Source organism: Saccopteryx bilineata, chromosome 3 (genome assembly GCF_036850765.1).
Source record: "Saccopteryx bilineata isolate mSacBil1 chromosome 3, mSacBil1_pri_phased_curated, whole genome shotgun sequence".
In the NCBI taxonomy this organism is placed as follows: domain Eukaryota; kingdom Metazoa; phylum Chordata; class Mammalia; order Chiroptera; family Emballonuridae; genus Saccopteryx; species Saccopteryx bilineata.
The window spans coordinates 87,334,802-87,355,199 of NC_089492.1; the positions used below are offsets into that span (position 1 = coordinate 87,334,802).

The following is a 20,398-nucleotide window of genomic DNA, read 5'->3' on the forward strand; positions in this document are numbered from 1 at the left end:
TTGGAGCAGCCGGACCCCCCACCCAGCCTCAGGACCCCGAGTCAGTCATTCTATTCCAGCCCATTTGTCAGTGGCCTGATTTGAGGTGAGTGTGACAAACAGCTTTGAGGGGCATTGTGCTTCTGCCTAACAAACTTTTCAGTGCCATGTTGGTTGGTCCTATGCAAACCTCCTAATGAAAGCTAACCAGCTTATCAAAAGGCAAGGAGAATTTGACATCTGCATTACTAAAAGCTTCCTCTGGGAGCTGACCTCCGGGCTGGTTCTGCAGAGGACAAGATGGTGCTTGGCACTTGAAACACCATAGTTGAAGCCCACAGTTCTCCACGGTCCGCAGATGCCATGTGAGGTCGGAGGCTGCGCGGCTCCTCCAGCTGGGCTGGATCACGAAGCCAGAGAAGGGTGTCAGGTCAGGCCGGGCCAGGACAGGAGGAGGCCGAGAGGAGGTGCTGCCTGCTGGTGGAGCAGCCAGGGAAGTGGTGCCCCGGCTGTGAGAGGCAACGTCCGGGGCTTGGACTTTGCACACAGGAAGAGTGGCCCTGCCTTGACTAGGACCAGTGGCAGGTTGACAGTGGTGTGACCAGGAAGAATCAGAGCTCAGGTCATTATCTCAAATACGTGAGTAAGTGCAAGGCTGGTGGATAGAGTCCCAGTCCCAGCCAGGGAGCCCAGATCCCCAGCAACACACAGGGGCAGCTCCATAAGGGAAGCGCTGAGGCCCCAACCTGACACTAGCAAGTTTTCTGTCTGCTGTCACCATTGCAGAGCAGGGCATCGCTGTTGTGAGCCCGTTCTGGGGAGCTAGGCTAGAGCAGGTGGGAAGCCCCATACTGACACACCTCTGTATCTCCACACATGGCCGAGGAGGAGATAATTGAGAACATCTTCCCATGTTGCCCATGCTGCCAGGTGTAACTGGGCTGCTCCAGCCCCACCCCACCAATGCCCTGGGTGACCCTGGGCAGCACATAGCCATCTGGGGTTTGGGTTTTAACAGGCAGCTTATGTGTGACTTTGGGTAACTCTAGCCTTCGTGTGAGCACTTCTTATCTAAGTGTGACCCCAGCGGGGGCTTCCTGGCTACCACCTTGCTCTTTTTTTGAGTCTGTCTGAACCAGGTTAAAGGCCTCTGGACAGGGAGCCATCAAAGATGCTCAAGAGTATGATTTTAAACGTTTGTTAAGTTTTACACTATTTAATTGGTTCTGTTTGCTGGGAGTCTGAGCAAACATTTGGGATTTGGTTAGGAGATTAAATTTTCTACTTATCAAGAGCATAGAACCTCTCAGGAAATTTCAGGGCTTTTTTTTTAAGAGTTGTAGGAACCCAGGGACGCAGAATCTGGCAGGGATCTGAGGACAGAAATTAAGCCCAACATCATTGTCCTGTCCTCCTGCTTTCCTGTCGATCTTCCATGTACATTTTCAATCCCAAAGTTTCCCATTCCCTGGGCTAAACAACTGCAAATAGCTGAAAAGCAAAGAATAAATCTTTGTGTGGTTCTGTTTTCCTTCACGATTTCAGGTTGTAATCTAGGTAGGGGTGCTGGTGAAGTCAGTGCACTAGTGACCTGGGCGTGCCTGCAGGAATGGGGCCCATGGAAGGCCAGTCACGGGGAAGAGAGATCGGCCTGGGAGCTGGGGGGGGGGGCAGAGCACCATTCTTTGCTTGGTTGTGTGTGTGACCAGAAACTCTACCTAGATGCTTTGTGGGGTGGGAATATAGCCTCCGGCTATGGGATCTCTCTCTCTCTCAGGGGTCAAAGTCTTGTTTGAGAACAGGTAACTGCTTAGGACTTCCTTTCTCATCAATTGCAACTTTTGAGATTTTTAGGAAAACTTTCCTACAGGCTCACCTCTTGTCTTGTTTTCTCGGCTTCCTCTCCTACCTTCTGTGCTTCAGAATCACCTGGTGAGATTTAAAAAAATTCTGCTGTCTGGGCCCCATACCTGGGGATTTTGATTCAGTTGGTTTGGGGTGGGGCCCAGACAGCTTTGTCTTGTCTTGTCTTCTCTTCTCCCCTCTCTTATTATTATTATTATTATTATTCTCTTCCAGTAATCCCAATGGGTGGCCAAATTCTGAAAGCACAGCAAAATAGAAGGTATAGAAAGATAGCACTGGCTTTGGCCCTCTCCGCTTCTGTCCGGGAAGGTGCAGGGTGTCCTGGGGTTGGCGGGAGTGGCTAAGGTCAGGTACTGGTGTCAGAGATGCTGAATTCCAGGCCCTGTTGCTTACTGGGATATGTAGCCTTGGACACACTTATCAACCTCTCTGATCTTTTCTTATCAATCCTGTGTGTGTGTGTGTGTGTGTGTGTGTGTGTGATAGGTGGGTGGGGGAGAAGATGACAACAATGCCCATCTTCACTGGGCTATCATCATGATTAATGAGATAACCTTGTAAAGCACTTAGCATACGGCCAAGAGACCAGGAAGCCCTGGAACACTGGCCATTATATTTTTGGGGTCACAGCTTTAGGAGCAGCTAGGATCAGGGTCTTGTGACTTGTGCTGCTTGTGGGGTTGGAAGAATAACGTGCCTGGGGCTTCGTGGAGCCTGAGACCCACTCTGCTGGGCTTGTTTCAGAGGACAGAGCCTGTTCACCTCTTTGCTGGGATTTAGGGCTGTTTGCACCCTTTGGGCGACTGTCAGCTCTCAATAGCCATGGTCTCCTTACCTGACATGGCCCTCACAGCCACCTCTGCTGGGAAGCTGGGAAGCTCTTCTCCAGGCTGGTGTGCCCTCCCCCCTCCCTGCTTCGTCTGACCAGCTGGAGGCAGAATGGTGGGAAGGCTCGCAGGGCACGTTCTTGCTGAGAGCATTTCCTTTATTATAACCCAGTTCTGCTCTTAGGGAAAGAAAGGGAGACATGACGAGGGTAAAGAAGATGATCTGTTCTCCTGGCAACAGATGGAAGAAAACAGGGCTCCAAGAAGGAGAGACGAGAGGAGGAGCCAGCCTCTCCCCGAGTGTCTGCAATCTTCCCAGGCTGTCACCCTTCTGGATGTCTCTTAAGGAAGATACGATTTTCCCCATTTCCCGGGGAGGAAACGGGACCTCAGAGGTACTTGGTCAGCGACCTCCACCAGTGCATAGGAGCCTCTGGGAATCTTGTTCAAGTGTGCATTCTCATTCAGCAGGTCTGGGGTGGGGCCTGAGTTTCTGCTTTTTCAAGAAGCCGCCAGGTGACACTGATCCTGCTGGTCTGGTGGAGACCACATTGTGGAGGCCAGGCCCTAAGACACAGCTGGGAAGTGGCTGTACCTTGGATTTGTGCTCAGGTCTGTTTGATTTCAAAGTGGCTTTAGGATATATTTACCTCCTTAAATGGTGTCAGTCTGAGCCCTTTGATTGGACCAATTGAAATCCCATGGTCTTCTGAAGTTAGTCTGGCCCTAAACACTTGAAGGCAGAGCGTGTCTGTTTGGTCTGCTCTGGGCATGCTGGGGACACTTGGACAAGATAGGATTTGTGGAAATAGACGAAGACCAGCCAAATGAGAGAAGTCACGACTTCATTCAGAGCTTGCTCTACTAGTAAAGGAGTCAGTCAGGATCGCTTGTGTATTGGCAGAGATTCAAGGTCCGGCTGGCCGAGTAGAAAAGCTTTATACTGGGAGAAAGGGGAGGTCACAGGTAAGCTGTGAGTGGAGGCTGCAGGATGGGGAAGGTGTACAGGCCATGGCCCAGTGACAACAGCAGCACCTGCGGCGTTTGTTAAAGTACAGAGCCCTGGGTCACACCCCAGACCTAATGAACCAGAACCCGCGGTCACTCCTACACACCTTCAGGGTCAAGAACCTCTGCCTCAGCCTGAACGCTCTCAGCATTGTTAGGTTTTTGGGCTAGCCCACACCTGGGAGTCAGTATCCGTAAACCAGTATTTCCCAAATGTGGTTGATGAAAATAATTGCTTGGAGAGGAGGGATGGAGGGAGGGAGATGGGCATAGGGGTGCTGGTTAAAAATTCAGATTCTTAGTCTTAGCTGCAGATCTGCCTCTGGAGCAAGGAGCAAGGGAGTCTGCAAATTATCAAGCAGCCCGGCGATTCCTGAGACCGATTCCTGAAACCGAGCAGGTTGGAGAAGTGGTGCCCTAACCACCTACTCCTGGCTGGGCACACAGGCCGCTCGCCGGCGGGGGTTTCTGAGTCAGGGACACTCAGGGGTTTCAGTTTGGTCCTTGTCATCACTGGAGCTTATTCTGGGCTTCTCCGAATCCTGTCACCTGGTGTTTCAGTGGAGAAGGTTTTGTTTTGTTTTCATGATGGCTTTATAATTACCTCTGTGTGGGTTGACAGCTGTTATTAGCATCACCTTGGGTTCTCCTTGAGAATTTTTATATCCAGAAAGTGATCCAGTACCTCCTGGGCTGGTGTCAGAAGCTGTTAACCAAACAGTAGCTTTAAAGTCACCAGGTTTTGTAAACACAGCCATTCCTGTCTTCTTCCAAAGGAGGAAAAATAACTAGATAAATAATTTTCATGAAGACAATCTGTTTCCTGGGGTCTTCTTTTCCTTTCCGTCTCATCCATTGGTTTTCCCACTTTGGGGTACGGGCAATAAAATGTAGGCTCTGTCTCCTGTGTCACCTGCTCTTTCAGGGGCAGATGTCACCAGGAAGCCCGTTTGGGGGTTCATGGTAATGCAAAACAAAGATTTTTTTGGGGAAAAAGACTTCACTATTTTTCTTAAAAAGTATGTTTTATATATGCATATGTGGGAGGGATGAGGAGAGGTTAAGAAAATTATTATTTTTTAAATTTTCTTTAATATTATGTTTTATGTTTTCATGCAAGTTAGTTCAATAGGAATGGCTAAAAATATAGCTGGATATAAAAAATAATATTCTATTTGAAATTGTTGGAGAAAACTGAGAATTTCGCCCCTCCAGGCGGTGGCGCAATGGATAGAGCATCGATCTGGGATGCAGAGGACTCAGGTTCGAGACCCCAAGGTCGCCAGCTTGAGCGCGGGCTCATCTGGCTTAAGCAAAAAGCTCACCAGCTTAGACCCAAGGTTGCTGGCTTGAGCAAGGGGTTACTTGGTCTGCTGAAGGCCCACGGTCAAGGCACATATGAGAAAGCAATCAATGAACAACTAAGGTGTTGCAACAAAAAACTGATGATTGGTGCTTCTCATCTCTCTCCATTCCTGTCTGTCCCTATCTATCCCTCTCTCTGTCCCTGAAAGAAAACAAACAAACAAACAAACAAAAAACAACTGAGAATTTCTTTCAAAGAAGGCTGTGTTACTTTTTCTAGGGCTGACCCCCCAGAGTAATCTAACTACTGCTCTCAGTAGGTGTTAGGTCCCAGATGGGCAAGGGCTGGGGGACCTGCCCTGCCAGTAGCTGGCAATGCATCTTTGGAGCAAGACATTTGACATTTCTTAGCTTACTTTTTTTTTTTTTGTAAAAGGTATTGAAAAAATACTTGTTTATTTCATATCATAGGATTTTTAAATGATCTAATGAAACAATACAGATGATTGTGTTTTGAAAAAGCAGCATTGCCAACAAAGTGAAGGTGTAGTGATGAATTTGAGCCTGGTCCCAGTAAACCTGCTGTTCAGAAGGCACTCAAGTCGCTTCCGCCATCATGGACAGATCACACATGACCCAACAGGGGAATAAATGGGAGAGTCGTGAGCTTAATTTGCTTTTCCCTGCTTGGTATACTTGACATAATGTAGTTGTGATTGGAAGCAAAATGTTTTAAAGTCTTTCCACTTAGAGACACAGAATCAGTCCTTCAGAGATGGAAGTCAATGCTAGCTGAGTGTCACAGCCGTTTCTAACTTCCCGCAAGGATCAAAGCGCAGACATAGAAGGAGGGGGAAATGGTCCTGAGTTCCTCTCTTAGTCACAACCTTGAAGTGCAGAGATGGCAGAGAGATTATGATGAGTCCTGTTCTTCAAGGTGGCTCAAAAGATGGTTGGGGAAAGAAGCCAGGTCACAGAGTAGGGCAGTGAAGGTGCCAGGCCTCAGCTCCTGTGTCTTAATTCCAACCAAGAGGAGTGTGATCAACTCTGGCTCCCAACGGTGACTGTGACTGTCACACTCACCACATCCCCTCTTCCTCCTCCCGGTTTCTTCCTTCTTCCTCCAGTGTAGGCCTGTCAGGTTTGTCTGTGGGCATTACCTGAGTCCTGCTCGTGCCACAACTCCAGCCAATACTGATTGTTGATGTGTGTGCTAGACTGCAGGGTGTCTGGAGTTACAGCACTCAGAACCTGGGTTCCTACATCAGTCAAATTCTACAGTCACCTGATGCAGGGCCCACAGACCACCAGCGGTTACTTTCTGGTATCCATGAGCGCCATCACGCCAGCAGTGTCCGCGGTCCTTCATTGAGTGCCGGGAGAATGAACTGTTTGCCCCTCTGCGTGTGGAACACATCTTTAATTATATTTCATAAACACAGGATGGATTGACGGAGCTTTGTGTAAACTTCAGGTAGGCACAGGGAGTGAAGCACGCACAGTACAGCATGTTCGGTGAATACAGGCTCAGAACACATTGACCTTGTGGCAGTTCAACCAAGTCTTTGATGGGGGGCTACTTACTAATCTAGTCTCTTTGGAAAGCTGGCCTGTGGAAGATGGGGTGGGTGTTGGCAGCCTGGAAGCCATCAACCGGATGATCAATTGATGAACATGTTAACACTTATAATTCACTGCACCGGCTCCCCCGAGATAAGCAAAAAACACTGGTTTATTTTAGAAAAACAAAAGGACATATTTCTTAAAATCCCTTTCATTCGTGTTGTGGGGTTTATGAGGCGAGTCTTGTCAGACATAAGCTCTTCATAATGAAAGAAAAGTCTCTGATCTGTCTGCCCTGCATTTTCTATTCACGAGGATTACTTGAGGTTCTGAGCGGGGTCTATGATGTGAGGAAGGGAAATAGATGGTGTGTGCAGTAAACAACCACTCAGCCCTGCGCTGTGGTGGGAAGTCACAGTTCATCTTCAATACTGTATTTATACTTGCAAAAAGCTAACACTGTTCTGCCAGAATATTATATTTGCTTCTTTTCTTCATGAATCCTTTTTCTTTTTTTTTTTTCTTTTTTAGAGAGAGAGAGAGATAAAAAGGGAGAGAGATGAGAAGCATCAGCTCATAGTTGAGGCACCTTAGCTGTTCATTGATTGCTTTCTCACACGTGCTGTGACTGGGGGGGGGGGGGGAGCTACAGCAGAGCCAGTGACCCCTTGCTCAAATCAGCGACCTTGGGCTCAAGTCAGCAACCTTGAGCTTCAAGCCCGTGACCGTGGGATCATGTCTATGATCTCATGCTCAAGCCAGTGACCCTGAGCTCAAGCTGGTGAGCCTTTGCTCAAGCTGGATGAACCCATGCTCAAGCTAGTGACCTGGTGGTTTTGAACGTGGGATCTCAGCATTTCAGCTTGACGCTTTATCCACTGTGCCACCACTGACTGGTCGGACACTTCATGAATCCTTTTTTTTTTATACAGGGACAGGGATAGATAGGGACAGACAGACAGGAACGGAGAGAGATGAGAAGCATCAATCTTCAGTTTTTCGTTGTGACACCTTAGTTGTTCATTGATTGCTTTCTCATATGTGCCTTGACTGTGGGCCTTCAGCAGATCAAGTAACCCCTTGCTCGAGCCAGCAACCTTGGGTCCAAGCTGGTGAGCTTTTGCTCAAGCCAGATCAGCCCGCGCTCAAGCTGGCGACCTTGGGGTCTCGAACCTGGGTCCTTCCGCATCCCAGTCCAATGCTCTATCCACTGCGCCACTGCCTGGTCAGGCTCATGAATCCTTTTGATGAAAGTGGAAAATGTGTTTCCCCCCCTGGAGCTAAGCTATTAGCTGTGTGACTGATGTGTTGGGTGAAGAGCTGGCTGAGTACCACCCTCTCAGCAGCTCGGGGTCCGTGGGTCTGGGGGAAGAAGGCCGTATAACCCGAAAAAGTTGGCCCAAATAAGAATAAGGAGGTAGTATGTACTCCTTAGATGGATCTCTTGTTGGGGGCTCCCTTTTGTCCTTATACCCAGCATTTCTTGGTTTCTAACCCTGTGAAGGAAAAGTGCAGACTCTCGAGTCCTCAGTGGTTGGGTTGATGGCTTAATTAACTTAAAAAGACAAAACAAAAACCCTGCCCCCCCTTCTCCCTTGAGCACGGGAAGTAGATTGGGCCCAGCAAGGATGAGGTTCTTGGGAGGGGAAGAGTGACCCATCTGAGAAGCTGTGGAAGTGGGCTTGTCCTCATGGCCACCAGTGTTGTGCTCTCCAAGGCAGAACCCAGGACATAGGCAGACAAAAGAAAGGCCTGGTCTCCAGGAGCCCGCAACTGAGCTGATGGCACACAAGCTGTCCATTGTGGTGGATTTAATTTCTTTTGCAAATAATTTGGGTTAAATCTGGTAGTTTGGGTGGTAGCCAAAAAAGTATATCTTTGGCCTATCTGTTCCTGTGCTGGCTTGGCCCTGCTTCACCTTTGACCCCTCTGCATGTGCCCCAGGGAAGCAGATTTGGGATTCTTGAAGCCTCTGTGTCTTTGGGCAACACTACATCTACATGAGCTCGCTGTCCCTGCTGCCTGAGCCTGGAGGCTCCTGGGACCTCTCATTGTATCACACATGGGGTTACCCAGCAGAGCCTCTCTCTGTCCTGGCACACGTCGGGGCTGAGGGATGAGGAGGCATGAACTGCTCCACGGCTGACGGCAGGAATCCTGCCTGCAGCTCGGGAGAGGGTGCTGGCTGCCGCTTACTAGCCTTGCTTGGGGAAGGGGACAGCCCTTCATCAGAGAGCCTCCTACCAGGCACACTCATGGAGGGCAGCAATGGCTCATTCCAGACTCTCCCAGAGTCTCTCTGATGCTGACCTCCTCCTCGATCTAATACGCTGCCTGGCTCCCATTTGTCCACGTGCCGCTCCCATTGACACAGCCAAGTGCATTCAGCCCCCACGAACATACTCAGCCAGCCCCGAGCCTCTAAGATGAGGCCTTTCAGGGGCCTGGGCTTGACACTCAGACTCACTTCTCCTTTCTGTGGGTCTGGCTCCTGCTTCTATCCTGGTTCTAGTCACTAGACTTTTTATTGTCCCCATGGTTCTGCCCCCCACATTTTATCCTGGTCTCATCAACCATGTGCCTGCGCAGTCTCCCTGCAGCTGGGCTTCTGCTTTGTCTCTTCAGACCTCCAGGATTCCTGCCCCTAAACCCGAGCGCAAGGCGGGCTCCACTTTCTGACCAGTCCCCTGGCCTAGGAGCTGGGTCTCTCCACACTGCTTGCTTCCTGCGTGCCCAGCCTAGCCAGCCCTCCACCCCGCCTGTTACTCATGCTGCAGGCCTAACCGTGTAGACAGACTGCACAGTTCTATGTCAAGCAGGTTTTCCTAAGCCTGGTGTTCTCACACCCTTACCTCAGCCCTGCCCTGCCGGGCCGCTGAACTTCCTCCCATTTCCTGCAGCTCAGGCGGTTCCCAGGGTCCACCCACACGCACAAGGGCGTGGCTGGGTCTTGGAACCCGCCCTGCTGCCGCCTGAGCGCTGCTCTGACCATACCGCGATGCAAGGCAAACGTGAGCACACAGCCGGGTGGGCACAGAGGCGACCATTGCGGGCGGTGGTGGCCCCTCTTGGTAGTTTAGTCACTGTTCCTTGGGTGCTTCTGTCACCCCTATTTTAATAGTAACTGGACAAGTTGAAGTGGTATTCATTTACTTGGACTCATGGCATACCCCGGGGAGTGGGGAGCTGAGTCCCCAAGGACCCAGTTTAACATGTTCTTGAGTCATGACCTATTTCAACAAGAAAGAACTTGAAGTCTATAATTTTCCCAAACTTAAAAACTCAGGACTGCAGCAGATCTGGAGGGCTGCCTCCTTGCTGCACCCCGTGGGTGAGAATTCTTGTCTCGTGACAGCCCACTGAGCCGGCATCAAATCGCCCAATCACTGTGAATTCTTTTCTAAATAGAAAGCACTCCACAGCCTCCAATGGAAAAATTCCAAGATCTGCTTCTGCTCATTCTAGCAGAAGTGAGTGTTTTTGGCACAAACGACCATTTATTTCTCCACTTCAATTTCAACTCCAGAGGAAGTTCTGCAAGTGACTCGGATAAAGGTGGCCAAGAAGCCCTTGGGGGAGATGGCACAGGTGTGTGAGACCTTAGCCGCACATCCTGCTGAGCTCCAGCCCCCACGGGGCTTGGAGAATAAGCCTATTCCCTTGTTTGGGAAGCTTGGGAGTGCCCACTGGGTCTGAGAGGCTCGTGGATGGTGGGGTGGATCATTTGACCATACACCTAGCCTCAGAGGCGACAGGGCTGCGTGAGCAGGCAGGCAGCAGCTTTGTGTTTAGGGCTCTGGAACTGAACTGTGGAAGGAGGAGGGGAAGGAGGGCGGGTGGGACCATGGTCTTAGTCCCACCTCGGTCTTTTCACCTCTGGAGCAACCTGCTTCTAACCAACGCTCAGACTGGGGACCTGGATACTATGCCAGTATTCCACCTTAAAAACCAAAGCTTTCCCACCATTTGCACAACCATTCCTGCTTTAGGTAGATGGAGTGATGGAATGCTCTTGAGCAATGAAATGTAACAGGAGACAAAAGATTCTAGTGCCCTCACACCTGCTCAGAGATTTGCTGTGTGACCTCAGGCAAGTCATTGGGTGGGGGTGCTTTGGTTTCCTCACCGGCAAACTGGGAGGATGCTTTCTGTTGTGAGGATAGAATGATTTCAGAGTCCGACTCAGGTGTAACACCTGGCCCGTCAAGCATGTGAGAAACACACTTCCCCCCTAAACTAAGGCCATACTTGAAGGATTAAGAGCATCATTGTGGGATCCAGAGTTATAGTTAACTTCTGGACCCCAAGGCAAACCAGGAGCTGGGACTGAAGACAGTGCTTGTTCATAATTTTGCAGACCTGCTGGGCAGCGCACCTTCCAGGCCTTTCCAGGACACCTCGGAGTGTGGTAGGCCCGCCATCCATGGAGCAGCCTGACGCTTGGCTGCCACCCTTTGCCTGTCAGGCCGCTTCCTTCTGCGGGGCGCGGCCGGCGCGGGCCTCCCGTTGCAGCCCGTGGCCCAGCACGCAGAGCTCTGGGGGAGAGGCCGCCCCGCTGACCCTCGGCTCCGGGGCACAGGTGCTGCTGCTCCACCGCTCCGTGTCCTTCCTGGGGCTCTCCTCACTGCTGCTGCCAAGAGAAAGGACAAGCGGAGATCAAACAATTTACTGTTCCTGTGGCCCCACCCCTGTCTCCATTCTGCTTCTCTGTCCCTCCCAGTCTGTCCCACCCACGGGCCTGGTGGCCCCCTGCTGCAGGCCTCTGCCTTTCTGTGTCAGGTGTACCTGGCTGGTGCAGTCCTGTGCATGCCTGCTGTGGCCAACCCACATGGAGGCCAAGCTCCTGGCATTTGGACTGACAGGCTGAGTCCTGTTCTTCCTCTCGTGCCCAGGGTCCTGCTGCTCTGAACAAAGCCACTGCCTCAGGAGCTCTGGGAATGGGACTTTATTTGTTTTAGTTTTTAAAGCGCTTCTTATTGAAGAAAGGGCTAGGCTCGCTAGCTGAATTCAAAGCAACACCAACAATAACAGCCCTCCTGCTCTGCTTTGCTCACTGCTACCCTCTTCCTGAACGCAGTAACATGGATACTGGTTGGCCAGGCTGGCATTTGGCTAGAACAGACCTTCCTGGCTGCTGGTGATACAGTGAGATGGGCTTTGAGTGGGGAGGGACAGTGTGCATTGGGAGCCCAGAATGGAGAGTGGTCAGAAGCATGGAGCAAGCTTGGGCTAGAAGGGGGACCAGCTCAGAAAGCCACATGGGCTGTGTGCTGATAGGCTAGCCTTACGGTTACTGCACAGAGGTTGGAGTCTGGCTGTCTGAGTTCAAGTCCTGCTTCTTCCACTTACTAGCTGTGTGACCTGTAGCATGCTAATTATCCTCTCTGATTCTCTTCTTTGTAAAATGAAGATAACAATAGTACCCATCTCATACGACACTCAAAGGTATCAGTATTGGATGAAGCGTTTAAAGCTCTTGGCATGTTAACTAGCATGTGATAAGCGCTCAAAAAATGGCCAACTATCATGCTGGTGCTGCTTTGTAGCATGAATAGGAAGTCACACCTAGAAAGGACCCTTGGGGCCACCTTTTCATAATGCCGGTGGGCACCTGAGGGTCAGAGCCTCTCCATCAGTCACCTTAGGGCCAGGATAAGACCCAGGCCCCACATACACAGTCAGGAGGGCCCTTCTATCTGTGACAGCACATTCTTGACTGTTCCCTGAGCTCTACTATGCAGTTCCGTGTGGGTAAGCGTATGTGGGATGTCAGACCAGTGCAAGACAAGCTTGAGTTTGGATCCTACCAAGATTGAGGTGGCAGGAATAGAGGGTAAGGAGGGGTGGGTGTCAGGCTGGCACATATACATGATTTTCTGGTGGTTAGGAACCCACCGTGGTCCTTAGAGCCAGTCTCATCTGTGTTGGAATCTGGCACCATCCTAGGCCCCTGCAGGGCTGGGTGTGGTTTGTGGGCCACAGCTCACACCTTCCTCTCTCTGTAGCCCTGGAGCAGGACACACTTCCTCCAGAACCCCCTGCCTCACCCCCATTGGCTGGCAGGAGTGGGAGGGGCGTGCCCAGAGGAGAGACTGTGCACACAGTGTTGGTGGAGGCTGACTCCAAAGTCTGATAAATGATTTTTTTTCCCTAGAACCATGTCTTTCCCAATCCCAACCAGGTCCCACATCTACGTGAAGCCCAGGTTAGGGGGTCGATTTTCCTGGTTGCCACCATGTGGCTGTGGTTCTACCTGTTCCCAGAACTGTTGGGGAGACAGGCTGATCCAGGCAATGGGGAGGGGGGTGTTCTGCAGAGAGACCTTCCTGAGAAGGTCCAGTATTAGCAAACATGGAACGCACCAAATTTTGGGGAGCAATTTGGGACCCTTCTTGAATGCTCACAGTGCCCCAGCATGCAGAGACCTGGAGACTGGCACCTCCACCAGGGAATTCAACACGTAAATAACAGTCGCAGCTCAGTAACTGAGCTTCCTGGGCACACCTCCAAGGACTGTTCCCAACCCCTAAGCCCCAAGAGCAGGAAGATAGAAGCATCATCAATTTTTTTTTTTAAATAAAAAGGGCTGTGCCCAGCACGGGATGACCTGAAGGAGGTCAACACCAGCTGCAGGCCAGTTCATCCTGTGAGCCTGCCTCGGCTGCCAGGTCCCATGGGCGTGGTTCTGTCCCTGCAAGTCCCTGCTTGAGGACCAGCCTGTTCGGAGCAGTTTCTGGCTTTCTGGAACAGGCTTGTTGGCTTGTTGCAGTTTCCTGGTATGGTTTCCCATATGCAGGAGGGCAGGAAAAAAATGCTTGTCATCTACAGAGTGGAAAACGCTTACAGCTGGCGTGGCTTCTGCTCCCAGATGCCAACTTTATAGGATTGTGTGTATGGGGGCGGGGGGACGGAGGGCGGGGAGTGGGCATTTCCCCGTCACAGTCCTGGGAGCACAGTTGCAGTTGGGAATGGCTCCAAGGGGTGATCTTACCAGGAGACAGGGGTATGGGTGTGAGTCATTATATGACCTTCCACATGACCTTGGGGAAGTACCTGTTTATGAATCCTCCTCTCTCTTTCAAGCTACAAGTACTGCCCCATGCCCACCCAGTATCCCCAAGTTCTGAAATTCAGGACATAAAACAACCTTTTAGGGTGCCCTCTTCTGAGAAAAGGCCGGGAGAAGGGCATTATTTTCTTCCTGAATAATTTTATGTTGCTTTATTTTGCTCCCGCTGTTTTAAAATGTTAGTATTTTTAATTAATGCCATTTTATTGTCCCTGTTCTTTCCGGCGCCTCTGCTGAAGGGCACGGCTTTAGAAATCTAATAACCAAATAAGTGGCTGGTGTGAGGAATAATGCATTAACATTTATAGAGGTTCTCAGATGAAAGGCACTGTGCTGTAGGAAGTTCATTTTAGATTTAAGAAAAAAGCAATGTTACATTAAGATTCTTGCAAAAAATAATCAATACTTCATTTCTTTCAAGTGGCTGAGGAAGTTTATATAGCTATAATAACGCGCAAACTTTCCCGAGTAATATCTTTATTTAAAATTGACTGCCGAGTACTTTGTAAAAAAATGACCATTTATGCCTCGGCAGATTGTGAAGTCTGTAACCCGGATCACTCTGGCAGAAGTTAACTGCTGATTTACACAGGTGTGGGCAGCACCAGGCAGCAGGGCCGCGTGCTGGCTGAGCTCTGTCTGGTCTGATATCAAGACACACTGATAAGAGTTACTCTCTCAGGCCTCAGAGTTACGTTGTTTCCCCATGTCACGGTTCTGGAAAAGACACGTTTCTCTATATGTTCTGGAAAGCGGTCATTTGAGCGTACCCGTCTACTCAGTGCTCACACAGGCTATCCCCTGGCTCCCGGCCCATGGCAATCGGGAGCCAGGCCTGTCTGCGTGGCTGGGCCAATGACACACAAGTCAGCTGCCTTCATGAGAAAGCACCCTTAGAACTCCGCCTGCCAAGGTCAAGGAGGGTCCTTTCATCGGGGCACTTTCCGATGAAGGGGTCTGTGAGGTCAAAACTATTTTAATAATAATCCTGAGATGTTATTGGCCTTCCTTACCCACTCTTCCGTGAGCGTAGAGAAGAGTTTTCCTGTCTACATGAGGTGTGAGATCCCAGCAGACTAACAGCAGGGACAGAGCTGAGAAGCCACACACTAAAGAGATTTGCAAAAATATAAGACAGTACCCCTCGCCGCTAAATTTTTTGTTGTTGTGGGGAATATAGTTAACTTTCATAAGAATATATTATTCAAGTTGACCTAGAATGGGGTCATGTTTGTCTTTAAAACTTAATTAAGAAATATTTCAAACATTTCTTACTTTTAATTTATGACACAGTAAACAGAGAGGGAGCCAATCCACATACACAAAGACTCTCCTGGGTTCTTAATAGTTTTTAAGAGTTTAAAGGGGTCCTGGGACTGCAACAAGGTCGAGAACCTCCCCCTTAGATGCTGGTCTACTGAAGTAAACCAGGGGTGACAGAAGTCAGGCTGCTGGTTCTAGGCAGAGTGACAGTGACTCCACGAGGGGGCAAGTTACTTTATCTCAGTTTCCCCGCATGTTAAATAAAAGTTTGTGTGTGGCTGGACTAACTTCATTGCTTTAAACTTTATTTTTAATCCAGGTGAGCCTCTTTACAATTAAAGTGTCAGGAGCCTGAAACAAGTGACAGATGAAGGCACAGTTACCCAGGGGTTTGGGGGGCTGATGGCGGGAGGGGAGGTTGGGCATTTCTAGACCGTTTTTACTAATCACTTTATCTCTTGGAGCAGTTTGAAAGCTACCAACCCGGATGATCCCATTGGCTCTACTCCAGTAACTGAGGGCCATGGCCCGCGGACCCTCCTTACCTGCTCTGGCCAGGCGGGGGCTCACAAGCGTTGCTGGTGGTGCCGGGGACAGGCAGGCGAAGGTGGACGCCCGGCTGGCGGTTGGAAGCTGTCCTTCTGACGAAGGGTTGAGGGTTGAGGGCGCACAGAGTCATTCCCCGCTGCGAGCCCGCCCTTAGCCGTGCCCCTGAGCTGCTCCTCCAGCATCCTGTGGAGGCCCCATGAGGGACCCCAGCTTCAGATGGCAGCCACGGGGTGAGTGGGTGGGCTGTTGAGAATGGCAATTTAGCTTCAAACAGAGAGGAGGTGGCTGGGCAGAAGATGGGACATGTGTTCCCAGATGCTTTGGCTACGGCTGCCTGACCATCTTCAGAATCCCTTGTTTCTTTGTGCCCCTGAGGAGGGGACACTGGCAGGAACAGAGAGGGGCCAGAGGCAGGGGAACTTGCTTCTGTGCACTGGACAGTGGGGTTGCAGATCTTGTGCTGAGCCAGTGGGTTCTCAGGGGGAGGGCTAGGCAGCTTGTGCTGGTGTTGGGGGGAAGCTCCTTTTGTTACTGTTGGGGGGCTTAGTGTCCTGGGGCTCGACAGAGGACTGGTTGTTGGGCTAGGGAACCCATGTACAGACGGGACATTTGACTGAGCAAGTCTGTGAGACGAGAGAAGGGTTGGGGGCCTCTTCTCTGCTCTGGGTGCCCCGTGTGCCCTCGTAGGAGAAGCCTTCCTGACCAGCGGGGAGCTTCTCTCTTGGCTGTGCCCCTGAGTTTGTCTGGGCAGGCTGGGTTCCGAGGTCCTGCCCTGCCCAGGTGTGTGGTTGGGATGGGGCCAGGGGACTGCCTTCCGGGGCGGCTTGGACAGGCTGGCGGCCCTGCCTGCCTGTGCCTGATGCTGAGCCCCGCTGCCCTCCACCTCTGGGTGTCGGCCGCCTGCTGGCAGAGGGCTGAGGTCCAGGGCCTGCTTTCCAGGGTTGCAGCCGCTCCCACTGCTCCCTGACCCCGTGCTGCAGGGCTGGGTGGGGGTGGCGGTGCTCCTGCTGGGCAGCAGGTCGGTGGGGCTTGTGGAGGCTCCTAGCTGTGGAGAAGCCCATGTTCTCTGGGCAGGGCCAGCCCCTCCCAGCCCTGGCACGTGGGTCCCTTCAGGAGAGCACTCTGCTGGCTCGTGGCTTTCGGGGGGCTCCAGAGAAGTGAAGGATTTGTCCATCAGGATTTCCAGTGGTGGTGGCGGGAGCTGCTCTGGGTCGCCCTCTGTCTCCCAGCGGAGGTCCTCACTCGTGGACGCTGACAGGAGCGGGGTTAAGACAGGCGCTAAGGGCCTCCAGCCTGCGCCCACCGTGGGAGAGCCTCGGCATGCTGCTGGAGAAATTTGGGGCTTTGGATACAAAGGGGCAAGCCCCCTGTAAATGGGAAACCTGGGGGGCAGGATGGGGACCCCCCACTTCCTGAGACAGGGGCTCAGCCTAGAGTCTTTGGACTCCCCCTGTCCCTGTGAACTCTCAGTGGGACTAAAAGTTTCAATGAGTTTCTTGACTGATGTTCTGGTAGGACGGCCCCCGGAGCGCCAGTTTTCAGCTTGGGGGGCCTCGCTGGCCCTCTCCCCTGGTGCAGTGGCACTTGGAAGCCCTTCCGCATCCCCCTGCCAAGGCCGTTCACCCTCAGGGCGGAGGGAGCTGCATTTCTGCAGAATGCTCTTGTCCTGACTTGGTAAAATGCTAAAGTTCTTGGTCAGAGAAGCCTTCAGCTTGCTGATGGAGCTGCTTGGGGCGACCCTGCAGTGGTGGCTGGGCTTCAGAGATGCTGCTCCGGGCTGCAGAGCCTGCCCCCCGCTCCGCCCCTGGCACTGTGCACCCAGGGCGTAGAATGCCTCCAGCCGCTGGCTGAGGTCTCTCTGGGCTCTCTGCAGCTCCTGGAGGGTGGTCTCCTCCACATGGCTTTTAAGACCTGACTCTGACTGGGACCTCCTCTGCCTCATGGAGGCCCTCCTGCTGCCACTGACCGTGCTAGGTCTTGGTGGGACCACTGTCCCCTCCTCCTCCTCGGCCCAATCCTGGTGCCCAGAAGACACAGGGACAAACTTGATTCTTTCACTGATTGCTTTCTTCATCTTGAGAATAATTTCCCGGGCTTGGGGGCTCCTAAGCCTCCTGGGGTGTGGCTGAAATGGGCTTTCTGGGCCAGCAGGCGAGGACTGTGGCCTTGGATGGAAATCGCTTTCCTCCTCCTCTGTACTGCTGTCCTCCCCTTTGCTGGGGGATGGAGTGTCCATCAACCCAGAGCCTTTAGAAAGATGTGCTTCTACAGAGATCCCGGCCCCAAGGGAGTCACATGAATTGCTTTCGCCAGGCCCCAGAGGCCTGGAGGTGGCGTTCTCTGGGCCTGAGATGGAGGAGCCCAGGCCTCCTGCTCCGCCCTGTGCTGCTGGCTGAACCTTTGCCATAGAAGGCCTGGAGAGCGGGCAGTCCTGGGGCCGGTCTGAACCCATCCAGGGTGGGCTCTGCTGGCAGGTGTGTCCCAAGGGCCTGGCCCCCTCTGTGGCTGAGGTCCCTGGCTTCCATTCTGCAGGCTCTGACATTGAGTCCCAGCTGGCCTGCTTGCCCAGCTTGTCCACTAGGTTCACAGACTCATTGTCTGCACCAATGCCACTGTCCTCAGAGCACAAGGGTAGACCCTGTGCCCCGGGGTCACTGTGGCCGCTCACCAAGCTCTCTAGCTGCCCCAGGGCCCTCAGGAGGCGTTCATCCACGCCCCTCTTCGTGCTCAGTTTGTTTTCCAGGTGGGTCACCGAGGCCTGCAGGTGGGTGCTGGAGCTCTCCAGGACACCGCCGGTGAGGGAGGCCACCGTGCCACTGAGCACCTGCAGCCTGCTGACCGTGTACTGCAGGAGCTGTTGCAGGAGATCCGGCTGCTCCTGGGGCTCCCCTTTCCTCAGCGGCCAAGCCAGGTCCTCCCTCACTTCCTGCAGGAGCACTTCCCCATCCTTGGAGATCTCCCCCAAGAGCTGGTTGACCTCATCAAAGCGCAGCAGCAGGAAGCTGACCATGGGCTGCAGCAGCTCCTGGGTCTGGGTGGCCTGATGGGTGAGGCTCAGGATTGCTTCGTATTTGGAGAGGCAGGAGTGTAGGTAGGTGTAAGCGTGCTGGTGGGCCTTCACGAGGGGCTCCGGGAAGTCCACTTGGCCTTCAGACCCGTGAGCGGGAAGGGTGGCTTGGCAGTGAAGATCCTTTTGCCTTGACCTGTGGCTTTTTGGCTTTCTTTCCCATATGGAGGGCTCCTGAGTATAACTTCCTGCACTCTCTTCCCCAGAAAAGGCTGCCCCCTGTGAGCCGTGGGAGCTCTGTGTCTTGAAAGGAATGTCCTTAGCCATGTGGCTTTGGGATTTATTCAGCTGGGAAGGGGAGGTTTTGGTTTCTGGGATCAGTCCTTGCAGATCTTTCTTTTTGCCTGCAGTGGAATCTCTTGTGAGCTGACAATGACCTTCAGCCATGGTTTGGGTCCATCTGGGACCTGACTGCGCCTCTGTCTGCTTCTGTCCCTGGGACAAGTCCCCCCCAGAGTCATAGCAGGTGGAGCTCTGAACCAGCAAAGGAATGGAGCACCTTCCACTGCCCCCCGGATTCCCTGGCCGAAGTGCTCTGGGCTTTTTGAAAAACTGGATGCCACTCTTAGCCACGCTGTTAACAATGTCGCTGTGGGAAGGTGTACACCCCATGATTTCAGCCTGTCGTCATCTCCCACCCGCAACCTTCATGATTTCCAGGGAATCCTATTTGAAATAGCAGCAAAAGGCAGGCTTACTAGTCCGTCCAGGCAGTTTCCAGGCCAGGATCCTTTGGCGTCCATGGCACCATGTCCTCAACTCGGCACGGGCTTTCTTACGTCCCTGGCCCCACCGTGTAGAGGTAGCGGTGCCTGCTGTCCTGTGTTGTTTAAGTTTTGAACCCTCCGCTGTTAGTGAGCAGCAGGGCAATTGTAAAGGACCTCAGCCTCGTGGATTAGGGGCCTGTGTTTTGCTCGAGCCCTGACAGATGTGGATGGCAAGTGGAACTTTAAGCCTATTAGGTTAATCATGCCCTAGCCAGTCAGCACTCACAGTGCGTTCTAATATAGAACTTCTCAGCATTTACTATCTTGGGAAGCGGATTATTTTTGCACGTGCTTATGCTTTTAATTCTGTTCAGACGCCTGCCATATGAAACCTAGAGAAATGAGCCGTAATTGCGGAGGGCTCTGGAGGAGACACGTTTGTGGAAAAGCAGCAAGGGCTCCCCAGTGACATTTCCTGGCAGAAGAGTGACCTTTGCAGTTTAATAAGGGCAAACCAGCCAAGTGTGCTCCAACCTGTTATTATCAAGAAGACCCTGAACCGCACAATAGACAGTAATAGAAGCCATACATTCTTGTTTGGGTGGCTTAGCAACACACCGCTACCCTCGTGTTGGAGAACTGTAAATAAGATGGTGAATAAAGAAGGAATGGTGGCATTTCCTTGACACTAGAGGAGAGAGTTAAAGAACAGAGAAGCCATCCTCCTTGGTTTGGAGGAGAAAGCAGAAAAACTCACTGATATACAAAGCTCAAGGCCAGTCGCTATGGACCACAGAGGCTCAGGGACACAGATCCTCACAGAATGAAGATTTTTATTAAACCTTCCTTACAGAAATACAAGCTGAAACTGAGCACTGGCGAGCCATTTGGTCGGTACGAGTAGAACATAAGAAAAACGTGTATTTTCCTTTTCAAGTACAACTTCTAGTCTATCTGAGCATGGCACTCTCGCCTGTGGTTAAGGGTAGCAGCTGCCCATTTAAAAACTCTTTTTAACTTTTATTTGCTGTGAGTAGAGTAGGGAGAAGGGATAGGGAGACTTGGGTTTAAATCCTGACTCCTTAAAATAAAATCCTGCCTCTGCCGTTTAGCTGGGGGAACTTCCACATGTGTTTTAACTTTCTTGCGGCAAAGTGCATCTTTGACATGGGGGTGATGGTACCCACTTCATGGA

General features: G+C 51.8%; 1 protein-coding gene across 2 annotated transcripts; it reads right to left on the reverse strand.

Annotated features, from left to right (window-relative positions):
- Positions 1-7,774: 7,774 nt before the first annotated feature.
- On the reverse strand, positions 7,775-19,404 carry PCARE (photoreceptor cilium actin regulator). 2 transcript variants are annotated; one of them, XM_066266814.1, is made up of 2 exons: positions 15,426-19,404; positions 7,775-11,175 (listed from the first exon to the last, which is right to left on the reverse strand). In XM_066266814.1, the coding sequence occupies exons 1-2, from the start codon at positions 19,106-19,108 to the stop codon at positions 11,010-11,012; spliced, it is 3,849 nt and encodes a 1,282-aa protein (XP_066122911.1). In that variant the 5' UTR covers positions 19,109-19,404; the 3' UTR covers positions 7,775-11,009. The 2 variants fall into 2 exon arrangements, with proteins under 2 accessions (XP_066122911.1, XP_066122909.1); XM_066266812.1 differs by having other exon boundaries at positions 7,775-11,178.
- Positions 19,405-20,398: the final 994 nt, after the last annotated feature.